Source organism: Xenopus tropicalis, chromosome 6, assembly GCF_000004195.4.
Source record: "Xenopus tropicalis strain Nigerian chromosome 6, UCB_Xtro_10.0, whole genome shotgun sequence".
Taxonomy (NCBI): domain Eukaryota; kingdom Metazoa; phylum Chordata; class Amphibia; order Anura; family Pipidae; genus Xenopus; species Xenopus tropicalis.
The window spans coordinates 6962026-6981446 of NC_030682.2; the positions used below are offsets into that span (position 1 = coordinate 6962026).

The 19421-nt window shown below is 47.4% G+C and overlaps 1 protein-coding gene across 2 annotated transcripts in view; it reads left to right on the top strand.

The window, feature by feature from the left end:
* The window catches only part of scap (SREBF chaperone), a 42413-nt gene extending 24665 nt beyond the window's left edge, over positions 1 to 17748 (top strand). For both annotated transcript variants that reach the window (NM_001126690.1, XM_012964289.3), the window contains 17 exon segments: positions 31 to 203; positions 2237 to 2363; positions 2546 to 2658; positions 2742 to 2836; positions 4615 to 4713; positions 7015 to 7227; positions 7728 to 8170; positions 9149 to 9355; positions 10070 to 10271; positions 10879 to 10994; positions 11766 to 12336; positions 13014 to 13099; positions 13191 to 13273; positions 13830 to 13996; positions 15321 to 15401; positions 15505 to 15711; positions 16395 to 17748. In NM_001126690.1, the coding sequence (NP_001120162.1) occupies positions 31 to 203; positions 2237 to 2363; positions 2546 to 2658; positions 2742 to 2836; positions 4615 to 4713; positions 7015 to 7227; positions 7728 to 8170; positions 9149 to 9355; positions 10070 to 10271; positions 10879 to 10994; positions 11766 to 12336; positions 13014 to 13099; positions 13191 to 13273; positions 13830 to 13996; positions 15321 to 15401; positions 15505 to 15711; positions 16395 to 16640 (3229 nt within the window). In that variant the 3' untranslated portion in view covers positions 16641 to 17748.
* Positions 17749 to 19421: the final 1673 nt, after the last annotated feature.

Below are 19421 nucleotides of genomic sequence, written 5' to 3' on the forward strand. Positions count from 1 at the left end.
AACAGAACCTTCCTGTGTTTGCTTTTCCAGCTTCCTGAACAGCTTACGGTCCCGACTGAAGCAGCAACACCCCAGCACCAACTCCAGCGCCCCGAGCCAGCACATCGTGCATGTACATTTCAAGGAAGAGATAGGGATAGCCGAGCTTATTCCTCTGGTCACCACCTACATCATCCTGTTTGCTTATATCTACTTCTCCACCAGTGAGTTCCATTGGCTTCTCTTGGGATCTCTGGGACTGTGAAAGGAAAGGGCGGAATCTATTCTTTACTCCTTCTAATACCAAGAGAGGCCAGTGTATGAAATGTTCTTATACACGTGCAATAACAGGAGATAGGCATACTCTTTTGGAGGCCATAGGGCAAGTGTGGGCAAGCAGTGGCTCTGAAAAACAATATTCAGCTCCAGAAATGATTTAAAGTTGCTCTGAAACATTAGGGCATTACTATAATAAATCCAATCCTCTGTGTTACAATAATCACCATGGCAGGATGGGAGCATCGCACTGGCCTCGGTATATAGAGCGGCCCTGGTATATAGAGCGGCCCTGGTATATAGAGCGGCCCTGGTATATAGAGCGGCCCTGGTATATAGAGCAGCCATGGTATAGAGCGGCCCTGGTATATAGAGCGGCCCTGGTATAGAGCGGCCCTGGTATATAGAGTGGCCTTGGTATATAGAGCGACCTTGGTATAGAGCAGCATTGGTATAGAGCGGCCATGGTATATAGAGCAGCCTTGGTATAGAGCGGCCCTGGTATAAAGAGCGGCCCTGGTATAAAGAGCGGCCCTGGTATATAGAGCGGCCTTGGTATAGAGAATAAAACCCTTCTTTACTCATGGGGGAGTGATTGTTAGACTACAGTGCATAGAATACAAATAGCGCTTACTGTAGTCGCCATCTGGTTTATGGACATCGGTGAGATGTGACGACAATATAGTCACAAAGCTTATTGTTTATACTTTAGGGCTTGAAACTTCATGGTGTGTTCTGCCTTATAATTCTTATAACAGATTGTTCATACAGCTTGGTCAGTTTGTGAGGGACTTGGGGCATTCTGATGCACGAGTGACTCTCTAAGAAATAAATCAGATTTGTCAGCCTTCGGTGTGATTGCACCAGAGATGAACAAAGTGTGAGCTTATTGGCCTATCTGGGGATGCAGCCTGCAGCCACACCTCTGTGCTCTATGTTATATAATACATAAGCTCTCTACTGGAATAAACAAGTTAAACCCATTCATATATAAGCATGTGCCTGTTAAAGGATAAGTAAGCCTTTTATATTGAAATCCTAAACAGCCCCCAGAATAACATACCTTTCACCCAACCCTCTTATACCTATCTAATGTATCGGCCAGTACCACTGATTCAGGGGGGGATCCCACAACCTCACAGCTCTCACAGTAACAAACCCTTTCCCAAAATTCAGCCGGAACCTCCTTTCTTCTAATCAGAATGGGTTCCCTCTTGTCAGCTGGAAGGGCCTAGTGGTAAATAAAGCATTAGAGAGGTTATTATATGACCCCCTTATATATCTAAACATAGTTATCATCTCACCCCTGTATTGTTTCCCCCACCAGAGGAGCAGGCTGATAGAGCCCACACTCCAGATAGGGGGGGAAACAACACTTTTTTAAAAAAAGAAAAGCTCCCCCTTGCCAGCGCTGGGCTACCCGCACCATCCTGTGCCCATATCTCGCTCATGTTGTGGGTCCCTGACCGACAGCAGAGCCTGTTTGTAATGTTAGCCAGAAGGTGTCCCAGGGAAATAATCAGATCTTACTAAATAGCAGTGACATTTCCCCTTTAACACTGTACATTAGAGTCTGGTACATCAGTGGGTGCAATGATAACAGCATTAGGCAGGAAGAAACCAGAGACTGGCCAGATGCCCCGCTGGTGCCTTGGGGCACAATGGAAGCGGCCAACACGGAGAAGGGAGGATCGGATACAATTTCACCCCGTTGTTGGATGATTTCCAGTTTTGTGGGGCAATAAAAGGTCACTCCATTAACTCATTGTTTGCCAGATTTGGTGCTTAGCAGCCTCTGGGCCCTTTCCTAAAGAGCATGACTTCACTGTGACTGGAGCGACATTCTGTGGCAAGGTTACAGCACGGGGTGTTGGCTTTATCCCACAGACCACTTACCTCTTGCGGTACCCACCTAGTGCTGCACAATATGGTGATGCTTTAGAAATCATTATGTTAAAGTGTTTTCTTCTTGTTCTTCCAGGGAAGATTGACCTGGTGAAGTCCAAGTGGGGGTTGGCGCTGGCCGCAGTGGTAACGGTTCTGAGCTCCCTGCTGATGTCCGTCGGGTTATGCACTCTCTTTGGGCTGACGCCAACTCTCAACGGCGGGTAGGTGTTGCCTTTACTCCGATCATATCTAGGATTTAGTTTCTGATCTTACTGAATTACAGTGACTGGGATTTGCAAGACTCTCTAAACAATACTCTGATTTCCTCCTATATATACGCCTGCCTATAGAATGCCTGTGACTGTGCAAGGGATTCATTTCCATATTCCATATATTTTTCTAGGGAGATTTTCCCTTACCTGGTGGTGGTCATTGGCTTAGAGAATGTGTTGGTTCTGACTAAATCTGTCGTTTCCACTCCTGTGGACCTGGAGGTGAAGCTCAGAATAGCACAAGGTAAGTACACAAGGGCCTGACTTATCCGACTGCCTGTAGCTCTGGCGCTTAAACTATATATACATATGGCTGTCTCTCTGCAGGACTCAGCAACGAGAGCTGGTTCATAATGAAGAACATGGCTACTGAGCTGGGCATCATTCTGATTGGTTACTTCACCCTGGTACCTGCTATACAGGTATGGTCTGACCTTGATCTTGGGTTAGTTTTTTTGCTTATTCCCACTCCCATTGCAGCAGCAAAGTGTATATAAAGAGAGGGATTAAAGGAACAGTTCAGTGTAAAAATGTCAGTCAAAATAAAAAATATTTGTAATATAGTTAGTTAGGCAAAAAGTGTGGGCAGATGTCTAACATAATAGCCAGAACACTACTACCTGCTTTGTCAGGGGCCACATGGGACATAACTGTTCAGTTAGTTTGTGAGCCCGCAGGTTAGATTTAAAAGTAAACTAAAGCTGGCCATGATAAGATCCGCTCGTTGGCGAGTAAATCTTCTACCAATATGCCCACCTACTGATTCGGTCATTTGGCCCTAGAGTATAGGTACCGTTGGTTCGGGGACTGCATCAATGAGCCGATATGGTCCCTGATCCAACGGAAAAATCAAACCTGCCCGAACGAGATCTGGATGATTTCAGGCCAGATGTCAGTTGGGGTGGCTCATCATTCCCATGCCCATAAACTGGCAAATCGGCCCCTGTGTGGCCACCTTAACTAAACAGTTACGTCCCATATGGCCCCCCTCTAGTCACTGGTTACGGACTGCTAACAGCTTATAGAGCTGTAAAGCAGGAAGTAAGTAGTGTTCTGGCTATTATGTTAGACTCCTATCCAGCCTTTATAGATGACATTTTTGCCTAACTAACTATATTGAAAACATTTTTCATTTTACACAGTCTGTTTGTTTTACCCAGTTTTATTTCTACACCGAACTGTTCCTTTAGGGCTCTGGCACACGGGGGAGATTAGTCGCCCGCGATTAACTCCCTGTTCGCGGGCGACTAATCTCCCCCGTGTGCCAGAGCCCTTAAGTTCTTCATAACGACACCCCTGCTTAATGTTATACTATACCCTGTGGAAGTCTGCCCTGGCAACAGCACCCAGTTATATCATAAGCCCGGGCACATATACTGCCATGTATTGCCCATGTAATCTCTAAATAAAGCAGCAGTATGACCTGTAGGGAGAAAGTGCCCATAGCCCCTTGTTTTGCTGATCGTGGGAATTTAGTAGTGAAAAGTGTATCCTTATCATATCTCCCAGCTGAAGGACAGTGATAACAAGGTGCAATAGTGTAACAAAGTACAGGAGCGGCTTATTGTATTGCTGCTCTATACAGGAACTGCCCAAGGACTTGCACCCATTCCTACCTATTGCCTGTACCTGGGGCAGCCCAGGCCGACGGCTTGTACCAGCTACAGGCATACACTAAAGAAACTGTAGGGGTGAAGGGTTTCTTTTGGAAGGAAAGCCCATGGCGAAACTTTTCCCTCCCATATGCCAAGCAGTTTCTATAGGGCCAAGTTTATGTTAAGGGTGAAGACACACGGAGCTACTAGTAGCAGCTACTTTTACATAGCTAATAACCACCAAAAAATCCCCTGCCATAGACAATACTGAGAATTGCCTCTGATAAAAAGACCGCTATCAGTAAATGATCAGCATTGTCTTTTTTAACCACTACAAGTAGCTGCTACTAGTAGCTCCATGTGTCTTCACCCTTAGGGTGAAGACACAGAGTGCTACAAGTAGCAGCTACTTGTTGTTGCTACTAAGATAGACAATGCTGATCATTTGAGGCAATTCTCAGTATTGTCTAAGGCAGGGGATTTTAGTAGCCATTAAAAAGTAGCTGCTACTAGTAGCTCAGTGTGTCTTCACCCTTAGAGAAGCAGATGAACAGTGTGACTGCTAGGAGACCGGCCCTTACCCATACATGCGCTCTCTCTTGCAGGAGTTCTGTCTCTTTGCCGTAGTTGGGCTGGTGTCGGACTTCTTCCTACAGATGTTTTTCTTCACCACTGTGCTGTCCATTGATATTCGCAGAATGGAGGTAGGAAGCCCACATGGAATTTATTGTGTAACTCCAAACTATGTATTATATATGTGAGGTATGTACAGACTAGCCATCATTCCACAAATTAGCTAGTAATGCCTACGGGCTGTAGGAATGCTGAGGGACCCAAGCAGCATGGGCTTTCCTAACCTTGCCCCAGCGAGGGTTGGCCAGTCCATTGTCCTGACTGATGGAAAGGTGTTGGCTGCAATGTAGTGTTATGGTGGCCATACACGCCAATTTAGAATTTACTGGTCATCTGTTTAAAAGCAAACATCTTATTGGTTGCCATGGGTTACTGCTCCTGGCAAAATGTAGTGCCTTATATCACATATGGCATTGTCTTAATATTTGATTTGGAACACCATGAGGCACCATAACAGTTTCTGTTTGTTCTTTTGATGGAAGTACCAAGCACTGTTGGCTGTCATTTCATGCCATTAAACTACAGGTATAATGTGTTCTCCCTCCTGGGGTAACCCCATCCCTAGCCCTATCCCTAACCCTATCCCTAACCCTATCCCTAGCCCTATCCCTAACCCTATCCCTAACCCTAACCCTATCCATAGCCCTAACCCTATCCCTAACCCTATCCCTAACCCTATCCCTAACCCTAACCCTATCCCTAGCCCTATCCATAGCCCTAACCCTATCCCTAACCCTATCCCTAGCCCTAACCGTATCCCTCTCTCTATCCCTAACCCAAGCCCTAACCCTATCTCTAACCCTGTCCCTAACCCTGTCCCTAACCCTAACCCTGTCTCTAACCCTGTCTCTAACCCTAGCCCTAACCCTAACCCTAACCCTAGCCCAGTGATCCCCAACCAGTGGCTTGTAAGCAACATGTTGCTCACCAACCCGTTTGGTGTTGCTCCCAGTAGCCTCAAATTTGGTGCCCATTTTTGAATTTCTGACTTGGAAGACCACATATTCTGCTAAACATAGCCATATTGGGCTACTAATTAACTAATCTGAGTCCTTATTGGTCAACTACTAGAAAAATGTTTGTGCTTGTGTTGCTCCCCATTTTTTTTTTTCATTAAAATATTGCTCGCGGGAAAAAAAGGTTGGGGATATCTGCCCTAGCCCTAACGGTAGCCCTAGCCCTAACCCTAACCCTATCCCTAGCCCTTACCTTATCCCTAACCCTATCCCTAGCCCTAACCTTATCCCTAACCCTAGCCCTAGCCCTAGCCCTATCCCTAACCCTATCTCTAACCCTAGCCCTTAACCCTAACCCTAGCCCTAACCCTAGCCCTAACCCTAGCCCTAACCCTAGCCCTAACCCTATCCCTAGCCCTAACCTTATCCCTAACCCTATGCCTATCCCTAACCCTAACCCTAGCCCTAACCCTATCCCTAACCCTAACCCTATCCCTATCCCTAACCCTATGCCTATCCCTAACCCTAACCCTAGCCCTAACCTTATCCCTAACCCTATGCCTATCCCTAACCCTAACCCTAGCCCTAACCTTATCCCTAACCCTAACCCTATCCCTATCCCTAACCCTATGCCTATCCCTAACCCTAGCCCTAACCCTAACCCTAGCCCTAACCCTAGCCCTAACCCTAGCCCTTAGCCCTAACCCTATCCCTAACCTTATCCCTAACCCTATCCCTAGCCCTAACCTTATGCCTAGCCCTATCCCTAACCCTAGCCCTAGCCCTAACCCTAACCCTAGCCCTAACCCTAGCCCTAACCCTAGCCCTAACCTTATCCCTAACCCTATCCCTAGCCCTAACCCTATCCCTAGCCCTTAGCCCTAACCCTAGCCCTAGCCCTATCTCTAACCCTAGCCCTAACCCTATCTCTAACCCTATCCCTAGCCCTTAGCCCTAACCCTAGCCCTTAGCCCTAACCCTATCCCTAACCCTATCCCTAGCCCTAACCTTATGCCTAGCCCTAACCCTAGCCCTAACCCTAGCCCTAACCCTAGCCCTATCTCTAACCCTAGCCCTAACCCTAGCCCTAACCCTAGCCCTAGCCCTAACCCTAGCCCTAACCCTAACCCTAGCCCTAACCCTAGCCCTAACCCTAGCCCTAACCCTTGCCCTAACCCTTGCCCTAACCCTTGCCCTAACCCTTGCCCTAACCCTTGCCCTAACCCTTGCCCTAACCCTTGCCCTAACCCTTGCCCTATCCCTAACCCTAGCCTTAACCCTATTCCTAGCCCTAACCCTGTGTAACACCCTCTATTGGGGCTCACTAGGAACAAACTGTCAATACCAAAACAGGACAGTGCAGACTGGAGCAGAATAGCTACATTCTGGCATTTGATAACGTCTGTTTGCTTGCAGTTGGCCGACCTGAACAAACGGATGCCAGCAGAGGCCTGCATGCCTCCCCCCAAACCCGGCGCCAAAAGATACGAACGCCAGCCAGCCCTGCGTCCGGCCACCCCTCATACCATCACCCTCCAGCCTTCTTCCTTGCGAAATCTGCGCCTCCCCAAGAGACTGCGCCTGGTGTACTTCTTTGCCAGGACTCGACTCGCTCAGAGAATCATCATGGTAAGAACATAATATAATGCAGGCACTGGCAAACTGGGCAACAATGGCCGGACTGGGAGTCAAAATAGGCCCCGGAATTCCAAATACACAGAGGCCCAAACGGCCCCCCCAGCAGCCCAATAAACAGTGAGAGTCTAGGGCATCTTACAGAACCCACAGATTGCCATTCCGGGCCTGCTGGGCATGTTACTGCATGTCGGCTAAATACATGGGCAAGTTCTTAGGAAGCTGGATAAGGCTTCAAGGTCCAAGTGCAGATTGTAGTGACAGAGCCACAGTGTTCCCTATGTGCCCAGCTCATTCACAAGCATCCCCTGTGAAGGACACGCTGATAAAGAGCTGTAACTGGTTTGAATCCAAGGTCTGCAATAGCCTGGGTTTTTTCTAAGCTACATGCAGAAGTGTTAGTGACTCCCAGGCAGGAGGATGTGCTGTTATCCCACTGGGCAGTGGCCCCTGGTCAGTCACAGCCAGTTTAACTTTTCCTGTTTGCTCTACAGGCTGGGACGGTGGTCTGGATTGGGATCCTTGTATACACGGACCCCGCTGGGCTGCGCAATTACTTAACGGTTCAGGTGACGGAGCAGAGCCCCCTGGGAGGCGCAGTCATGCCTCCGGTTCCGGTACCAGTGCTGCCAGCATCCAACCCACAGAGCCCCCTCGCCGCCGTCTTCCCCACAGGCTCCTCCCAACTGCTGGAAAACCAGTCACAGAGAGACCGCAAGGAGGTGATCGACTCCCTGAGAGGGAGGCTGGATGGCAGCTCCAGGGTTTGGGAAGAAAGTCTCCCTGAAGACAAGGGCAGAGAGCGAGCGGCGGGTAAAGAGGACAAAGCCCATACGCAGGTTACCTGGGGACCCGAGGATGAGGAGACCTGGAGGAAGCTGTCATTCAGACATTGGCCAACCCTCTTCAGCTACTACAATATCACTCTGGCCAAAAAGTATGGGGCAACTTCTTGTACAAAAATATAGCAAACTGTACCTTCTTGCAGGTCCGATGGCAGTAACCATATCCGACTGTGCCATAAAGCGTACAGCACGGGGCTGCAAGTTCTACGGGAGGGGCACAGAACATGGCTTTTATTTGGTTTCATACAGTTATGGGATCCATTATCCAGAAACCTGTTATCCAAAAAGCTCTGAACTATGGGAAAGCCATCTACCTAAAGGTGGCCATACACTGTAAGATCTGCTCGTTTGGCGAGGTCATCAAGCGAGTGGATCTTCTCCCGATATGCCCACCTACAGGTGGCGATATCGGGCTAGCGCTGTCGGTTCAGGGACTGTATCAACGAGCCGATGTGTTCCCCGATCCGACGGAAAAATCAAACCTGCCCAATCAAGATCTGCCCAATTTCAGGCCATATGTTAGTCAAGGAGGCCCGTCGGTGGTGCCCATACATGAACAGATAAGCTGCCGAATCGGTTTAACCCAAATCTGCCCGTGTATGGCCTCCTTCAGTCTCCAAAAAGATTTCCTTTTTCTCTATAATAATAATACAGAGCCTTGTACATGGCCCTATCTAAGATATAATAATCCTTTAGTTTGTTTTGATGCAAGTTACAGAAAGACCCCTTATCTGGACAACCCCTGGCCCCAAGCATTCTGACTAACAGGTCCCATAGCTGTATTATCATACTGATTGTCTGGCTGAGACATATTTTCCTTCTTTTCCTGCACATATTACAGCACGAATCATGAATATAAGGAATGCTCAGAAGAGCTAAGCAATATGGCAACCCCCACTTTTGCACAAATGCAACTAGCCAGTAATATTTATTGGTGCATTGGCTGTATAGAGAGAATGGCTTCCATATGTATAAAGCACTGGGTCTGTGATGTTTTGTGCCACTGTAGCAGGTTAGGGAATTGCTTTATTCTGTAATGAGGCTCATGTAGAAATGTATTAATCTCCTAGGTACATCAGCATCTTACCCATGATTCCCGTCACCATCTACCTGACGCCACAGGAGGTGTCCGACGCACGGCACCCACAGGAGGCTCAGCACTCGCACCCATATCTGCAGCGGGAAGGGAAGCCAGAAGAAGCCTGGGTTCGCGTAGAGGCAAAGGGGGCTGAAGAGGCCGCCAAAAATCAGATGCCAGCAGATGTCACCTTATACAAGTAGGAACTGCCGGGCTCTTACTGCCATTTGCCTTCCTCTTAAAAGGGGTTTGTCCACCTTTGAGTTAACTTTTAGAATGGTGTATAGAGTAATATCCTGAGACAATTTGCAGTTGGTCTTAATTTTTCATTATTTTTATTATTTCAGTATTTGTTCGGCAGTTCTCCAGCTTTGGAGTTTCGGCAGCTATTTGGTTGCTAGGTTCCAAATTACCTTAACAACCAGGGTGTGGTTTGAATGAAAAACTGATATAGGAATAGGAGAGGGGCTATTCCTGGGAAAGGGTTGTTCGACCCCCAAAGGGGTCCCGACCCACAGGTTGAGAACCGCTGAGTCAGACGAAGAAGGCAAATAATTAAAAAAACGATAAAGAACAAATAATGAAGAATGAAAAGTTGCTTCTATAACATACCCCCTATTAAATATTATTTTACAGGCTTCCTAAAGGCACACACTCCCTTTTTGGTGATTCGCTGATATAAATATTGGGTATATTATGATATATTTTTAACCCAACCCATAACTTCCTATCAATATTGATTAATACATTTCATAAGGCGGAGCTTGGAAAGCCCTTGGAAAACAGCATTGCTGCAAAGGTTCTAGACAAACCAGCCCCGTCTGTATTATCCCTTCCCCCCAGATCATTGTTGCTCTGTTAGCTGGTGTAGGAATGGCCGCTCACAGACTCACATCTCGCACTTTCTCCTTAGGGTCGCTGCCTTAGGCCTGGCCTCTGGGATTTTCCTGGTCCTGTTCTTCTTCCTCCTTTACCGGCTCCTATGCCCTAAGAATTATGGGCAGAACGGCGTGCCCCACGGCCGCAGGAAAAAGGGGGATCTGCCCTGTGACGATTACGGTTATTCTCCCCCCGAGACAGAGATTGTGCCCCTTGTGCTGAGAGGGCACCATATGGTACGTGCCACTGATTCTCAGTGTCAGTATGAGATTTCAGCACAGTATCGCTGCACAGACTGCCGGTATGTTGGCCCCGGGGCCCCTCTTGGGCTTTAGGCTCTTTCCCAAGCAATGACTGGAGAAATGGGCTGGACCAATAAATAGAAAGAACACTGCAAATTGAATATACACAGTTACTCTTCTGCTCTAATGCACTTGAACCTGCATTTAATTACTATCAAGTTTAAGTGTTAGGAGAGAAGAGCCCTAACCTACAGAACTTACACTCTAAGTGGTGGGTAATAAGCGCTGCACTATATAGTGGGGGAACATTTATCAACACTGGGCAAATTTGCCTGTGGGTCATAATGTATGGCAACCAATCAAACTGATGCATTCATTGTTCTACCTGCAGCTGGCTAAAAAAAAGTCGATCACTGATTGGTTGCTATGGGTTACTGCCCATGGGCAAATTTGTCCAGTGTTGATAAATGAGCCTCACTGTCTCTGAGTGCTGCCCAAGACTGACTTGGTTGGAGGGTACCTGGATGTTGGCCACAAGGAGCAGTTACTAGTAGATTATTGATCCCTACTCAGTTACTGATCCCCTCTGTGTTCCCTGCAGGACATCGAGTGCCTGGCCAGTGATGGGATGCTGCTGGTGAGCTGCTGTTTGGCCGGACAGATCCGCGTGTGGGACGCCCAGAGTGGGGACTGCTTAACCATCATTCCCAAACCGAGGTAAGCAATACATGTCTCATACTGTGCGCGTATGGGGCAAAGTCCCCAGGGTATTGGCCACTGTATAATATGAAGAGCAATGACTGACAGAGAGTGGCCACCAGGGGGCAGAGGCAGTAAAAACATCCCATGTGTCATTACTCTCAGCCCAACTGAATCCCTAAAGTCATGTGACTGTAAAGCCCAAATCTGAACTAGAAATGAGGGTTCATTGTGTGCCTAGTGTCAGCATTACATTCAAGGAAAACTATACCCCCCCCCCCAAACAATGGAGGTCTCTATAAAAATATATTGCATAAACAGCTCATATGTAAAGCCCTGCTTCATCTTTTTAATATTTATGTATTGTAGTATGTAGTATGTGCCATTGGGTAATCCTAAATAGGAAACTGCCATTTTAAGTACTAAGGGCCGCCCCCTGGGATCATAGGAGCCACAGTGCCCACAAACAAGCCAAGGCACACATACATGCTAGGCCCCATCAGCCAATGAATAGGCAGAGTTCTGCCTTTTGCTCCCACACTACTTCCTGTTACAGTTAGAGCTGCATCACTTCCTGTCAGCTGATCTCTGAGGGAGCACACAGCCCATCACTAAATGGCGGCTCAAGGGAAAGGATGTAAAAGGGCAATATTTACTGATATATATATTCCAGTTTGGGAGATTCTTTAATAGGCCACTTACATGATATAAACTATCTGTTGGTTACGTATTCATTCTGGGGGTGTAGTTTCCCTTTAATCAAGTCCTGTATTTCTGTCTGTGCTTCAGTTTGCGCAGGGAGAGCAGTGGGGTGTTCGAATATCAGGATAACTGGGAGCCGACCCCCGAGTGCAAGTACAATCCTGAGGATTCGCTGGAAAATGGCTACCACCTAAAGAGGAGAGTGCCACACCCCTCGCTCTTCTCCGACCAACCAGACTTAACCAGCCTGATTGATACCAACTTCTCTGAGCAACCTGTGGGGGAGGAGCCTGGGACCAGACAGAGGCTGCCCTGCATCAAGCAGGAAACCCCTGCCATTGGCTATGACTTTAGCAGCCTGGTACAGAAAGTGTACGAGGAGCACGAAGCCTCCAGCTATGGCAGCTTCCCCCTTGTCTTTCCCCCAGCCCCTTACGGGCAGTGCCAGCTGTCATCGGGGAGGCGGAGCCGATCCCCCGGGGGCTGCCTGGACGGCAGTTGTGCCAGAAGGAAAAGCTCTGCGGAAGAGACTAGTGGCTATTGTAATGGGACCTCCTCACCGGTCCTGAGCTGGACTGAATCCTTTGAGAGCTCAGTTTGGAGCCTGGGCCTGCAGGGCAACTTGATAGTAGTTGGGAGAAGTAATGGCAACTTAGAGGTAAGTATCCGGCCAATGGAGCCTGTAGCTGGAATTTTACCCATTGTAGCTAATTAGTTTCTTATAGTATAGTGTCTGCCTCACCTTGCCCCCACCCTGTGCCTGTCTGTCTGCCTCTTATTCCAGTGTATTAAAGGGGAAGCTCACCTTCAGGTTAACCTTTAGTATGTTATAGAATGGCCTATTCTTAGCAACATTTCAATTTGTCTTCATTTTTTTATAGTTTTTTAGTTACTGGCCTTCATCTTCTGACTCTTTCCAGCTTTCAAATGGGGGTCACTGACCCCGGCAGCCAGAGAAATATTGCTCTGTGAGGCCGAAGTCTTATTATTTTTTATTACTTATCCTTTTCTATTTATGCCCTCTTCTATTTATATTCCTGTCTCTCTTTCAAACCAATGTCTGGCTGCTAAGTTAAATTGGCCATAGCAACCAGATAGCTGCTGAAATTCCAAACTGGAGAGCTGCTGAACAAAAAGCCAAATAATAACAAATGAAGACCAATTACAAATTGCCCCAGAATAGCTTCATACTAAAAGTTCATTTAAAGCTGAACAATCCTCTGCCTTATTCCAGCAGTAACACTTACCGGCCTGCAGGGGTCGCTGTTTTGTGCTCCTATCCCTGTTTCTAAAGCTTTGTCGCATTAATCCCATTGCATTTCTCGCTCCCCGTAGGTTTGGGATGCCATCGAGGGAAGTCTCCGCTGCAGCAATTGCGATGGGCAGAGCGGCATCACGGCTCTCGTGTTCCTCAATCACAGGTGAGAGGGGAAATCCACTTTCTGAAAGATTTTATTCATCGCTCTCCATGGGGGGAGGGAAGAGTAATGTTTGTGCTTTTGTGTTTCTAAGGATTGTGGTAGCGAGGCTCAATGGCTCCCTGGATTTCTACTGCCTAGATTCCCAAAAATCCTCCAGTCAGCTGCAGTTTAGAGGTAAGGCATAAATACCTGCTTCTTCCTCCCTGGGGGAGAATATAATGGCATTTACTCCTGTTGTAGTGTAATATCAGCTTGATGGGCAAGAAGAGAAAGATGGGCAAGGCCCAGAGTCACAAGGCTAGCATATCCACCCCCCACCCCGTTTATACACCTTTAAATTCTCTGTACTTCCTGCTCCTGGGCTGCTCTCTTTCCCATGGTCAGGCAGGAACCCCCCCCCCTTGGTAAGTGAATCCAATCTCCCCCCAGTACTTACCCAGGTACAGAGCTCTTATTCTCTGTACTTCCTGCTCCTGGGCTGCTCTCTTTCCCATGGTCAGGCAGGAACCTCCCCCTGGGTAAGTGAATCCAATCTCCCCCCAGTACTTACTCAGGTACAGAGCTCTGTTTCTCTGTACTTCCTGAACCTGGGCTGCTCTCTTTCCCATGGTCAGGTACGGGACACAGCCTCGTTGCTTGGGTATTGCATTGATCTCTATGAACCAGGGAAAGCAATGTTAGACATATTAGGGAATTATGTTCATGTAATGTGGTCTTTCCTGTCCTACAGGTGCCCCAAACAGAAGCAATGTCCCCAGCTCCCCGCTGTACAGTACTGATGATGTGATTGGCTGCCAGCGGAGCCACACAGTGGCCTGTGCCCATCAGAAGCCAATCACTGCCCTGAAAGCAGCAGCAGGCCGGCTAGTGACCGGGAGCCAGGACCACACAGTGAGAGTGAGTGCAGGAGCATTGGTTACTCACTGCCGGCAGAATGGGATGGGCACTCAGTGCCGGGCAGGGGGACACTTGAGCAACTGGGTCAGAACTCCCTGCGGTGGCTTTGTGCCAGGAGAAGGGCACTCTGTTAATCCAGAAACTGGCCATTCCCATGGTTAGAAAAGAAAAAACTTTATCATACGCTCATCTCAAAAAAGCCTGACGCATTTTGTGAGAGAGACAGTCATTGGCTTTATAAGCCTGTCAGAGAGACAGTCATTGGCTTTATAAGCCTATCAGAGAGACAGTCATTGGCTTTATAAGCCTGTCAGAGAGACAGCCATTGGCTTTATAAGCCTGTCAGAGAGACAGCCATTGGCTTTATAAGCCTGTCAGAGAGACAGCCATTGGCTTTATAAGCCTGTCAGAGAGACAGTCATTGGCTTTATAAGCCTATCAGAGAGACAGTCATTGGCTTTATAAGCCTGTCAGAGAGACAGCCATTGGCTTTATAAGCCTGTCAGAGAGACGGTCATTGGCTTTATAAGCCTGTCAGAGAGACGGTCATTGGCTTTATAAGCCTGTCAGACAGTCATTGGCTTTATAATCCTATCAGAGAGACAGTCATTGGCTTTATAAGCCTGTCGGAGAGACAGTCATTGGCTTTATAAGCCTGTCAGACAGTCATTGGCTTTATAATCCTATCAGAGAGACGGTCATTGGCTTTATAAGCCTGCTAGAGAGACAGTCATTGGCTTTATAATCCTATCAGAGAGACGGTCATTGGCTTTATAAGCCTGTCAGATAGACAGCCATTGGCTTTATAAACCTGCCAGAGAGACAGTCATTGGCTTTATAAACCTGCCAGAGAGACAGTCATTGGCTTTATAAACCTGTCAGAGAGACAGCCATTGGCTTTATAAACCTGTCAGAGAGACAGCCATTGGCTTTATAAACCTGTCAGAGAGACAGCCATTGGCTTTATAAGCTTATCAGAGAGACGGTCATTGGCTTTATAAACCTGCCAGAGAGACAGTCATTGGCTTTATAAGCCTGTCAGAGAGACAGTCATTGGCTTTATAAACCTGTCAGAGAGACAGTCATTGGCTTTATAAGCCTGTCAGAGAGACAGCCATTGGCTTTATAAGCCTGTCAGAGAGACAGCCATTGGCTTTATAAGCCTGTCAGACACAAAATGTGTCAGCTGTGTGTGATAATTAGACCCAAGCGAGTACCTCCCCATCACTGCACGGCCTCGAGTCCCGTCATTTATTCAGTTCTAGTTACCCTTTAGCCATTGGCAGTTGTTTAGTTAAGGTGTATATATGTTGTGTGTGTGCAGGTGTACCGGCTGGAGGATGCCTGCTGCCTCTTCACTCTGCAGGGACACTCGGGAGGCATCACAGCCATTTACATTGATGAGGTAGGTGGCACCAGTGTAGCCATGGCAACTCCCAGTACCATTCAGTTTGGGCGATTGCCATGATAACGGGCAAAAAAATAATAAAATTCTACTTATTTTGCAGACAATGGTTCTGGCCAGTGGGGGGCAGGATGGAGCAATCTGTCTGTGGGATGTACTGACAGGAAGCAGGGTCAGTCACATGTTCGGACACCGCGGTGATGTCACCTCCTTGCTTTGCACTACTTCCTGTGTGATCAGCAGTGGGCTGGACGATGTCATTTGTATATGGGACAGGAGCACGGCGATTCGACTCTACTCCATCCAGCAGGTGAGTCTCAGTTAGATCTGCCCTCCTGCCTTCTATCTGCAAACCTATTGGCCAAGAGGCAAGTTGGGGGATTGTCCAATTGTGTTGTGTAAATGGTTAATAGGGGCAGTGTTAAACCCCCAAACAATGGAGCTCTCTATAAATATATATATATTGCATAAACAGCTCATAAGTAAATCTAAATAAACCATTTTCATATAAATATACTTTAGCAGTATGTGCCATTGGGTAATCCTAAATAGGAAACTGCCATTTTAGGTACTAAGCCCCGCCCCCTGGGATCATAGGAGTCACAGTGCACACAAACAAGCCAAGGCACACATACATGCTAGGCCCCATCAGCCAATGAATGGGCAGAGTTCTGCCTTTTGCTCCCACACTACTTCCTGTTACAGTTAGAGCTGCATCACTTCCTGTCAGCTGATCTCTGAGGGAGCCCACAGCCCATCACTAAATGGCGGCTCAAGGGAAAGGATGCAAAAGGGCAATATTTACTGATATATATATTCCAGTTTGGGAGATTCTTTAATAGGCCACTTACATGATATAAACTGTCTGTTGGTTACCATGGGAAAGAGAGCAGCCCAGAGACAGGAAGCTCAGAGATTCTGAGGTCCATACACAGATTTTGATTGGTGGGATGATGTTACAATGGTTCTGATGAAGTCTCTCCGCCTCTGTAGGACTTGGGCTGCGGGTCCAGCTTGGGGCTGATCTCGGACAACCTGCTGGTCACGGGGGGCCAGGGCTGCGTGTCGTTCTGGGACATTGGCTACGGGGACCTGTTGCAGACAGTTTACCTGGGGAAGTGCGAGGAGGCGCAGCCGGCGCGGCAGATTCTAGTGTTGGACAATGCGGCCATAGTGTGCGACTTTGGCAGCGAGCTGAGCCTGGTGTACGTCCCCTCGGTGCTGGAGAAGCTCGACTGAGAGCCGGGTTAACCCTCGGCTGCCCGGTACTGTGACGCCGGCACGCAGGCTGCAAGCTTTTCCTTGCGTATAATATATTCCAATGGAATTCTACAATATACACTGGCACAGTACAAACCCGTCTCCTCCACGTCCGACTGGGGTCCCGTTTTTATGTCCCCCCCCTCCAAAGCGGCGACAGGTTGGTACTGTGCCATAGCAACCGCGCAACCAAAAGATTCGTCATGAATCCGTAGCACTTCATCGCCAGCAGTGGATTGCGGCATGATCCATGTCTCCTGGTATTAGGGTCGGCCAGCCGGATGGGAGGGGATGCTGGGAGTTGTAGTTATGTGGGGACAACCCTGTGCTTCATTGTACCACTGTGGGTGAGGCCACGAGGGAGAAGCTGTTTATACAGAGGGCAACGTGTAACAGTGTCGGTAGGGGGCTGCATAATGTTCCTACGGTAGCCAGGCCGCAGGGTTATACACATTATGGCTCCCAGAATTCATTTCTGTTCCTGATATTATTGGACATAGAGGAATTTCAACTCTGCAACTACAATTGCCAGCAGCCAGAGAATATCTACTTGGCTCCACCCACTTACCCATCATTCAATATGAACGTGTCACATGGTATAACTGTATCAATGAAGGCAACACAGACCTAGACCCGAGGAACATCTCCTATACACTATGTTACAGGCTCCGCCCACTCGGCCACCATTTTGTTTGTCCCTTGATGAGCAAGAGAATGAGCCCTCGTATGTATAGATTGCTGGCACTCGTTATGGTTGGTTGGTTATGGGAGGGACAGTGCCATAGCTTGACAGCTGGGAGGGGCTTAAGCCTCAGGCCACTCCTTCCCCTGCATGGAACAGCAACAGTCACATGACCTGAAAGGAAAGCGCCTGCGTTGTTGACTCTAACGTGTCACGGTATATAAAATAATATTTTTGGTAAAGGTTATAATTTATTTTGATGTAGATCTTATTCTTTATAGAGCTTTAAACCGTTAATTGTACATTTGCGCTCTTGGTTTCTATGTCCGTTTTGTTTTTTTGAATTTTTTTTTTTTTTTTTTAAATCTCTTCTCTTTTCTTACATAAAAGAATTCTACCTGATAATCCACTGTCTGCCTCTGTGTCTGGGTGTGACTGCTAATATCCTTATCATTTACAGTAGGGGGTACATTATCCCTTATAATACATGAGTGATACTCAGAGTTCCGTGTATAACTCAGCCTGCAGCCTTGTGCCTTTATATGGGGGGCACAGAACCCCTCAGTGACTGCTAATATCCTTATCATTTACAGTAGGGGGTACAGTATCCCTTATAATACATGAGTGATACTCAGAGTTCCCTGTATAACTCAGCCTGCAGCCTTGTGCCTTTATATGGGCACAGAACCCCTCAGTGACTGCTAATATCCTTATCATTTACAGTAGGGGGTACATTATCCCTTATAATACATGAGTGATACTCAGAGTTCCCTGTATAACTCAGCCTGCAGCCTTGTGCCTTTATATGGGCACAGAACCCCTCAGTGACTGCTAATATCCTTATCATTTACAGTAGGGGGTACATTATCCCTTATAATACATGAGTGATACTCAGAGTTCCCTGTATAACTCAGCCTGCAGCCTTGTGCCTTTATATGGGGGGCACAGAACCCCTCAGTGACTGCTAATATCCTTATCATTTACAGTAGGGGGTACATTATCCCTTATAATACATGAGTGATACTCAGAGTTCCCTGTATAACTCAGCCTGCAGCCTTGTGCCTTTATATGGGGGGCACAGAACCCCTCAGTGACTGCTAATATCCTTATCATTTACAGTAGGGGGTACAGTATCCCTTATAATACATGAGTGATACTCAGAGTTCCCTGTATAACTCAGCCTGCAGCCTTGTGCCTTTATATGGGGGGCACAGAACCCCTCAGTGACTGCTAATATCCTTATCATTTACAGTAGGGGGTACATTATCCCTTATAATACATGAGTGATACTCAGAGTTCCCTGTATAACTCAGCCTGCAGCCTTGTGCCTTTATATGGGGGGCACAGAACCCCTCAGTGACTGCTAATATCCTTATCATTTACAGTAGGGGGTACATTATCCCTTATAATACATGAGTGATACTCAGAGTTCCCTGTATAACTCAGCCTGCAGCCTTGTGCCTTTATATGGGGGGCACAGAACCCTCAGTGACTGCTAATATCCTTATCATTTACAGTAGGGGGTACAGTATCCCTTATAATACATGAGTGATACTCAGAGTTCCCTGTATAACTCAGCCTGCAGCCTTGTGCCTTTATATGGGGGGCACAGAACCCCTCAGTGACTGCTAATATCCTTATCATTTACAGTAGGGGGTACATTATCCCTTATAATACATGAGTGATACTCAGAGTTCCCTGTATAACTCAGCCTGCAGCCTTGTGCCTTTATATGGGGGGCACAGAACCCCTCAGTGACTGCTAATATCCTTATCATTTACAGTAGGGGGTACATTATCCCTTATAATACATGAGTGATACTCAGAGTTCCCTGTATAACTCAGCCTGCAGCCTTGTGCCTTTATATGGGGGGCACAGAGCCCCTCAGTGACTGCTAAGATCCTTATCATTTACAGTAGGGGGTACATTATCCCTTATAATACATGAGTGATACTCAGAGTTCCCTGTATAACTCAGCCTGCAGCCTTGTGCCTTTATATGGGGGGCACAGAACCCCTCAGTGACTGCTAATATCCTTATCATTTACAGTAGGGGGTACAAACAAATAAAAAGTAAGG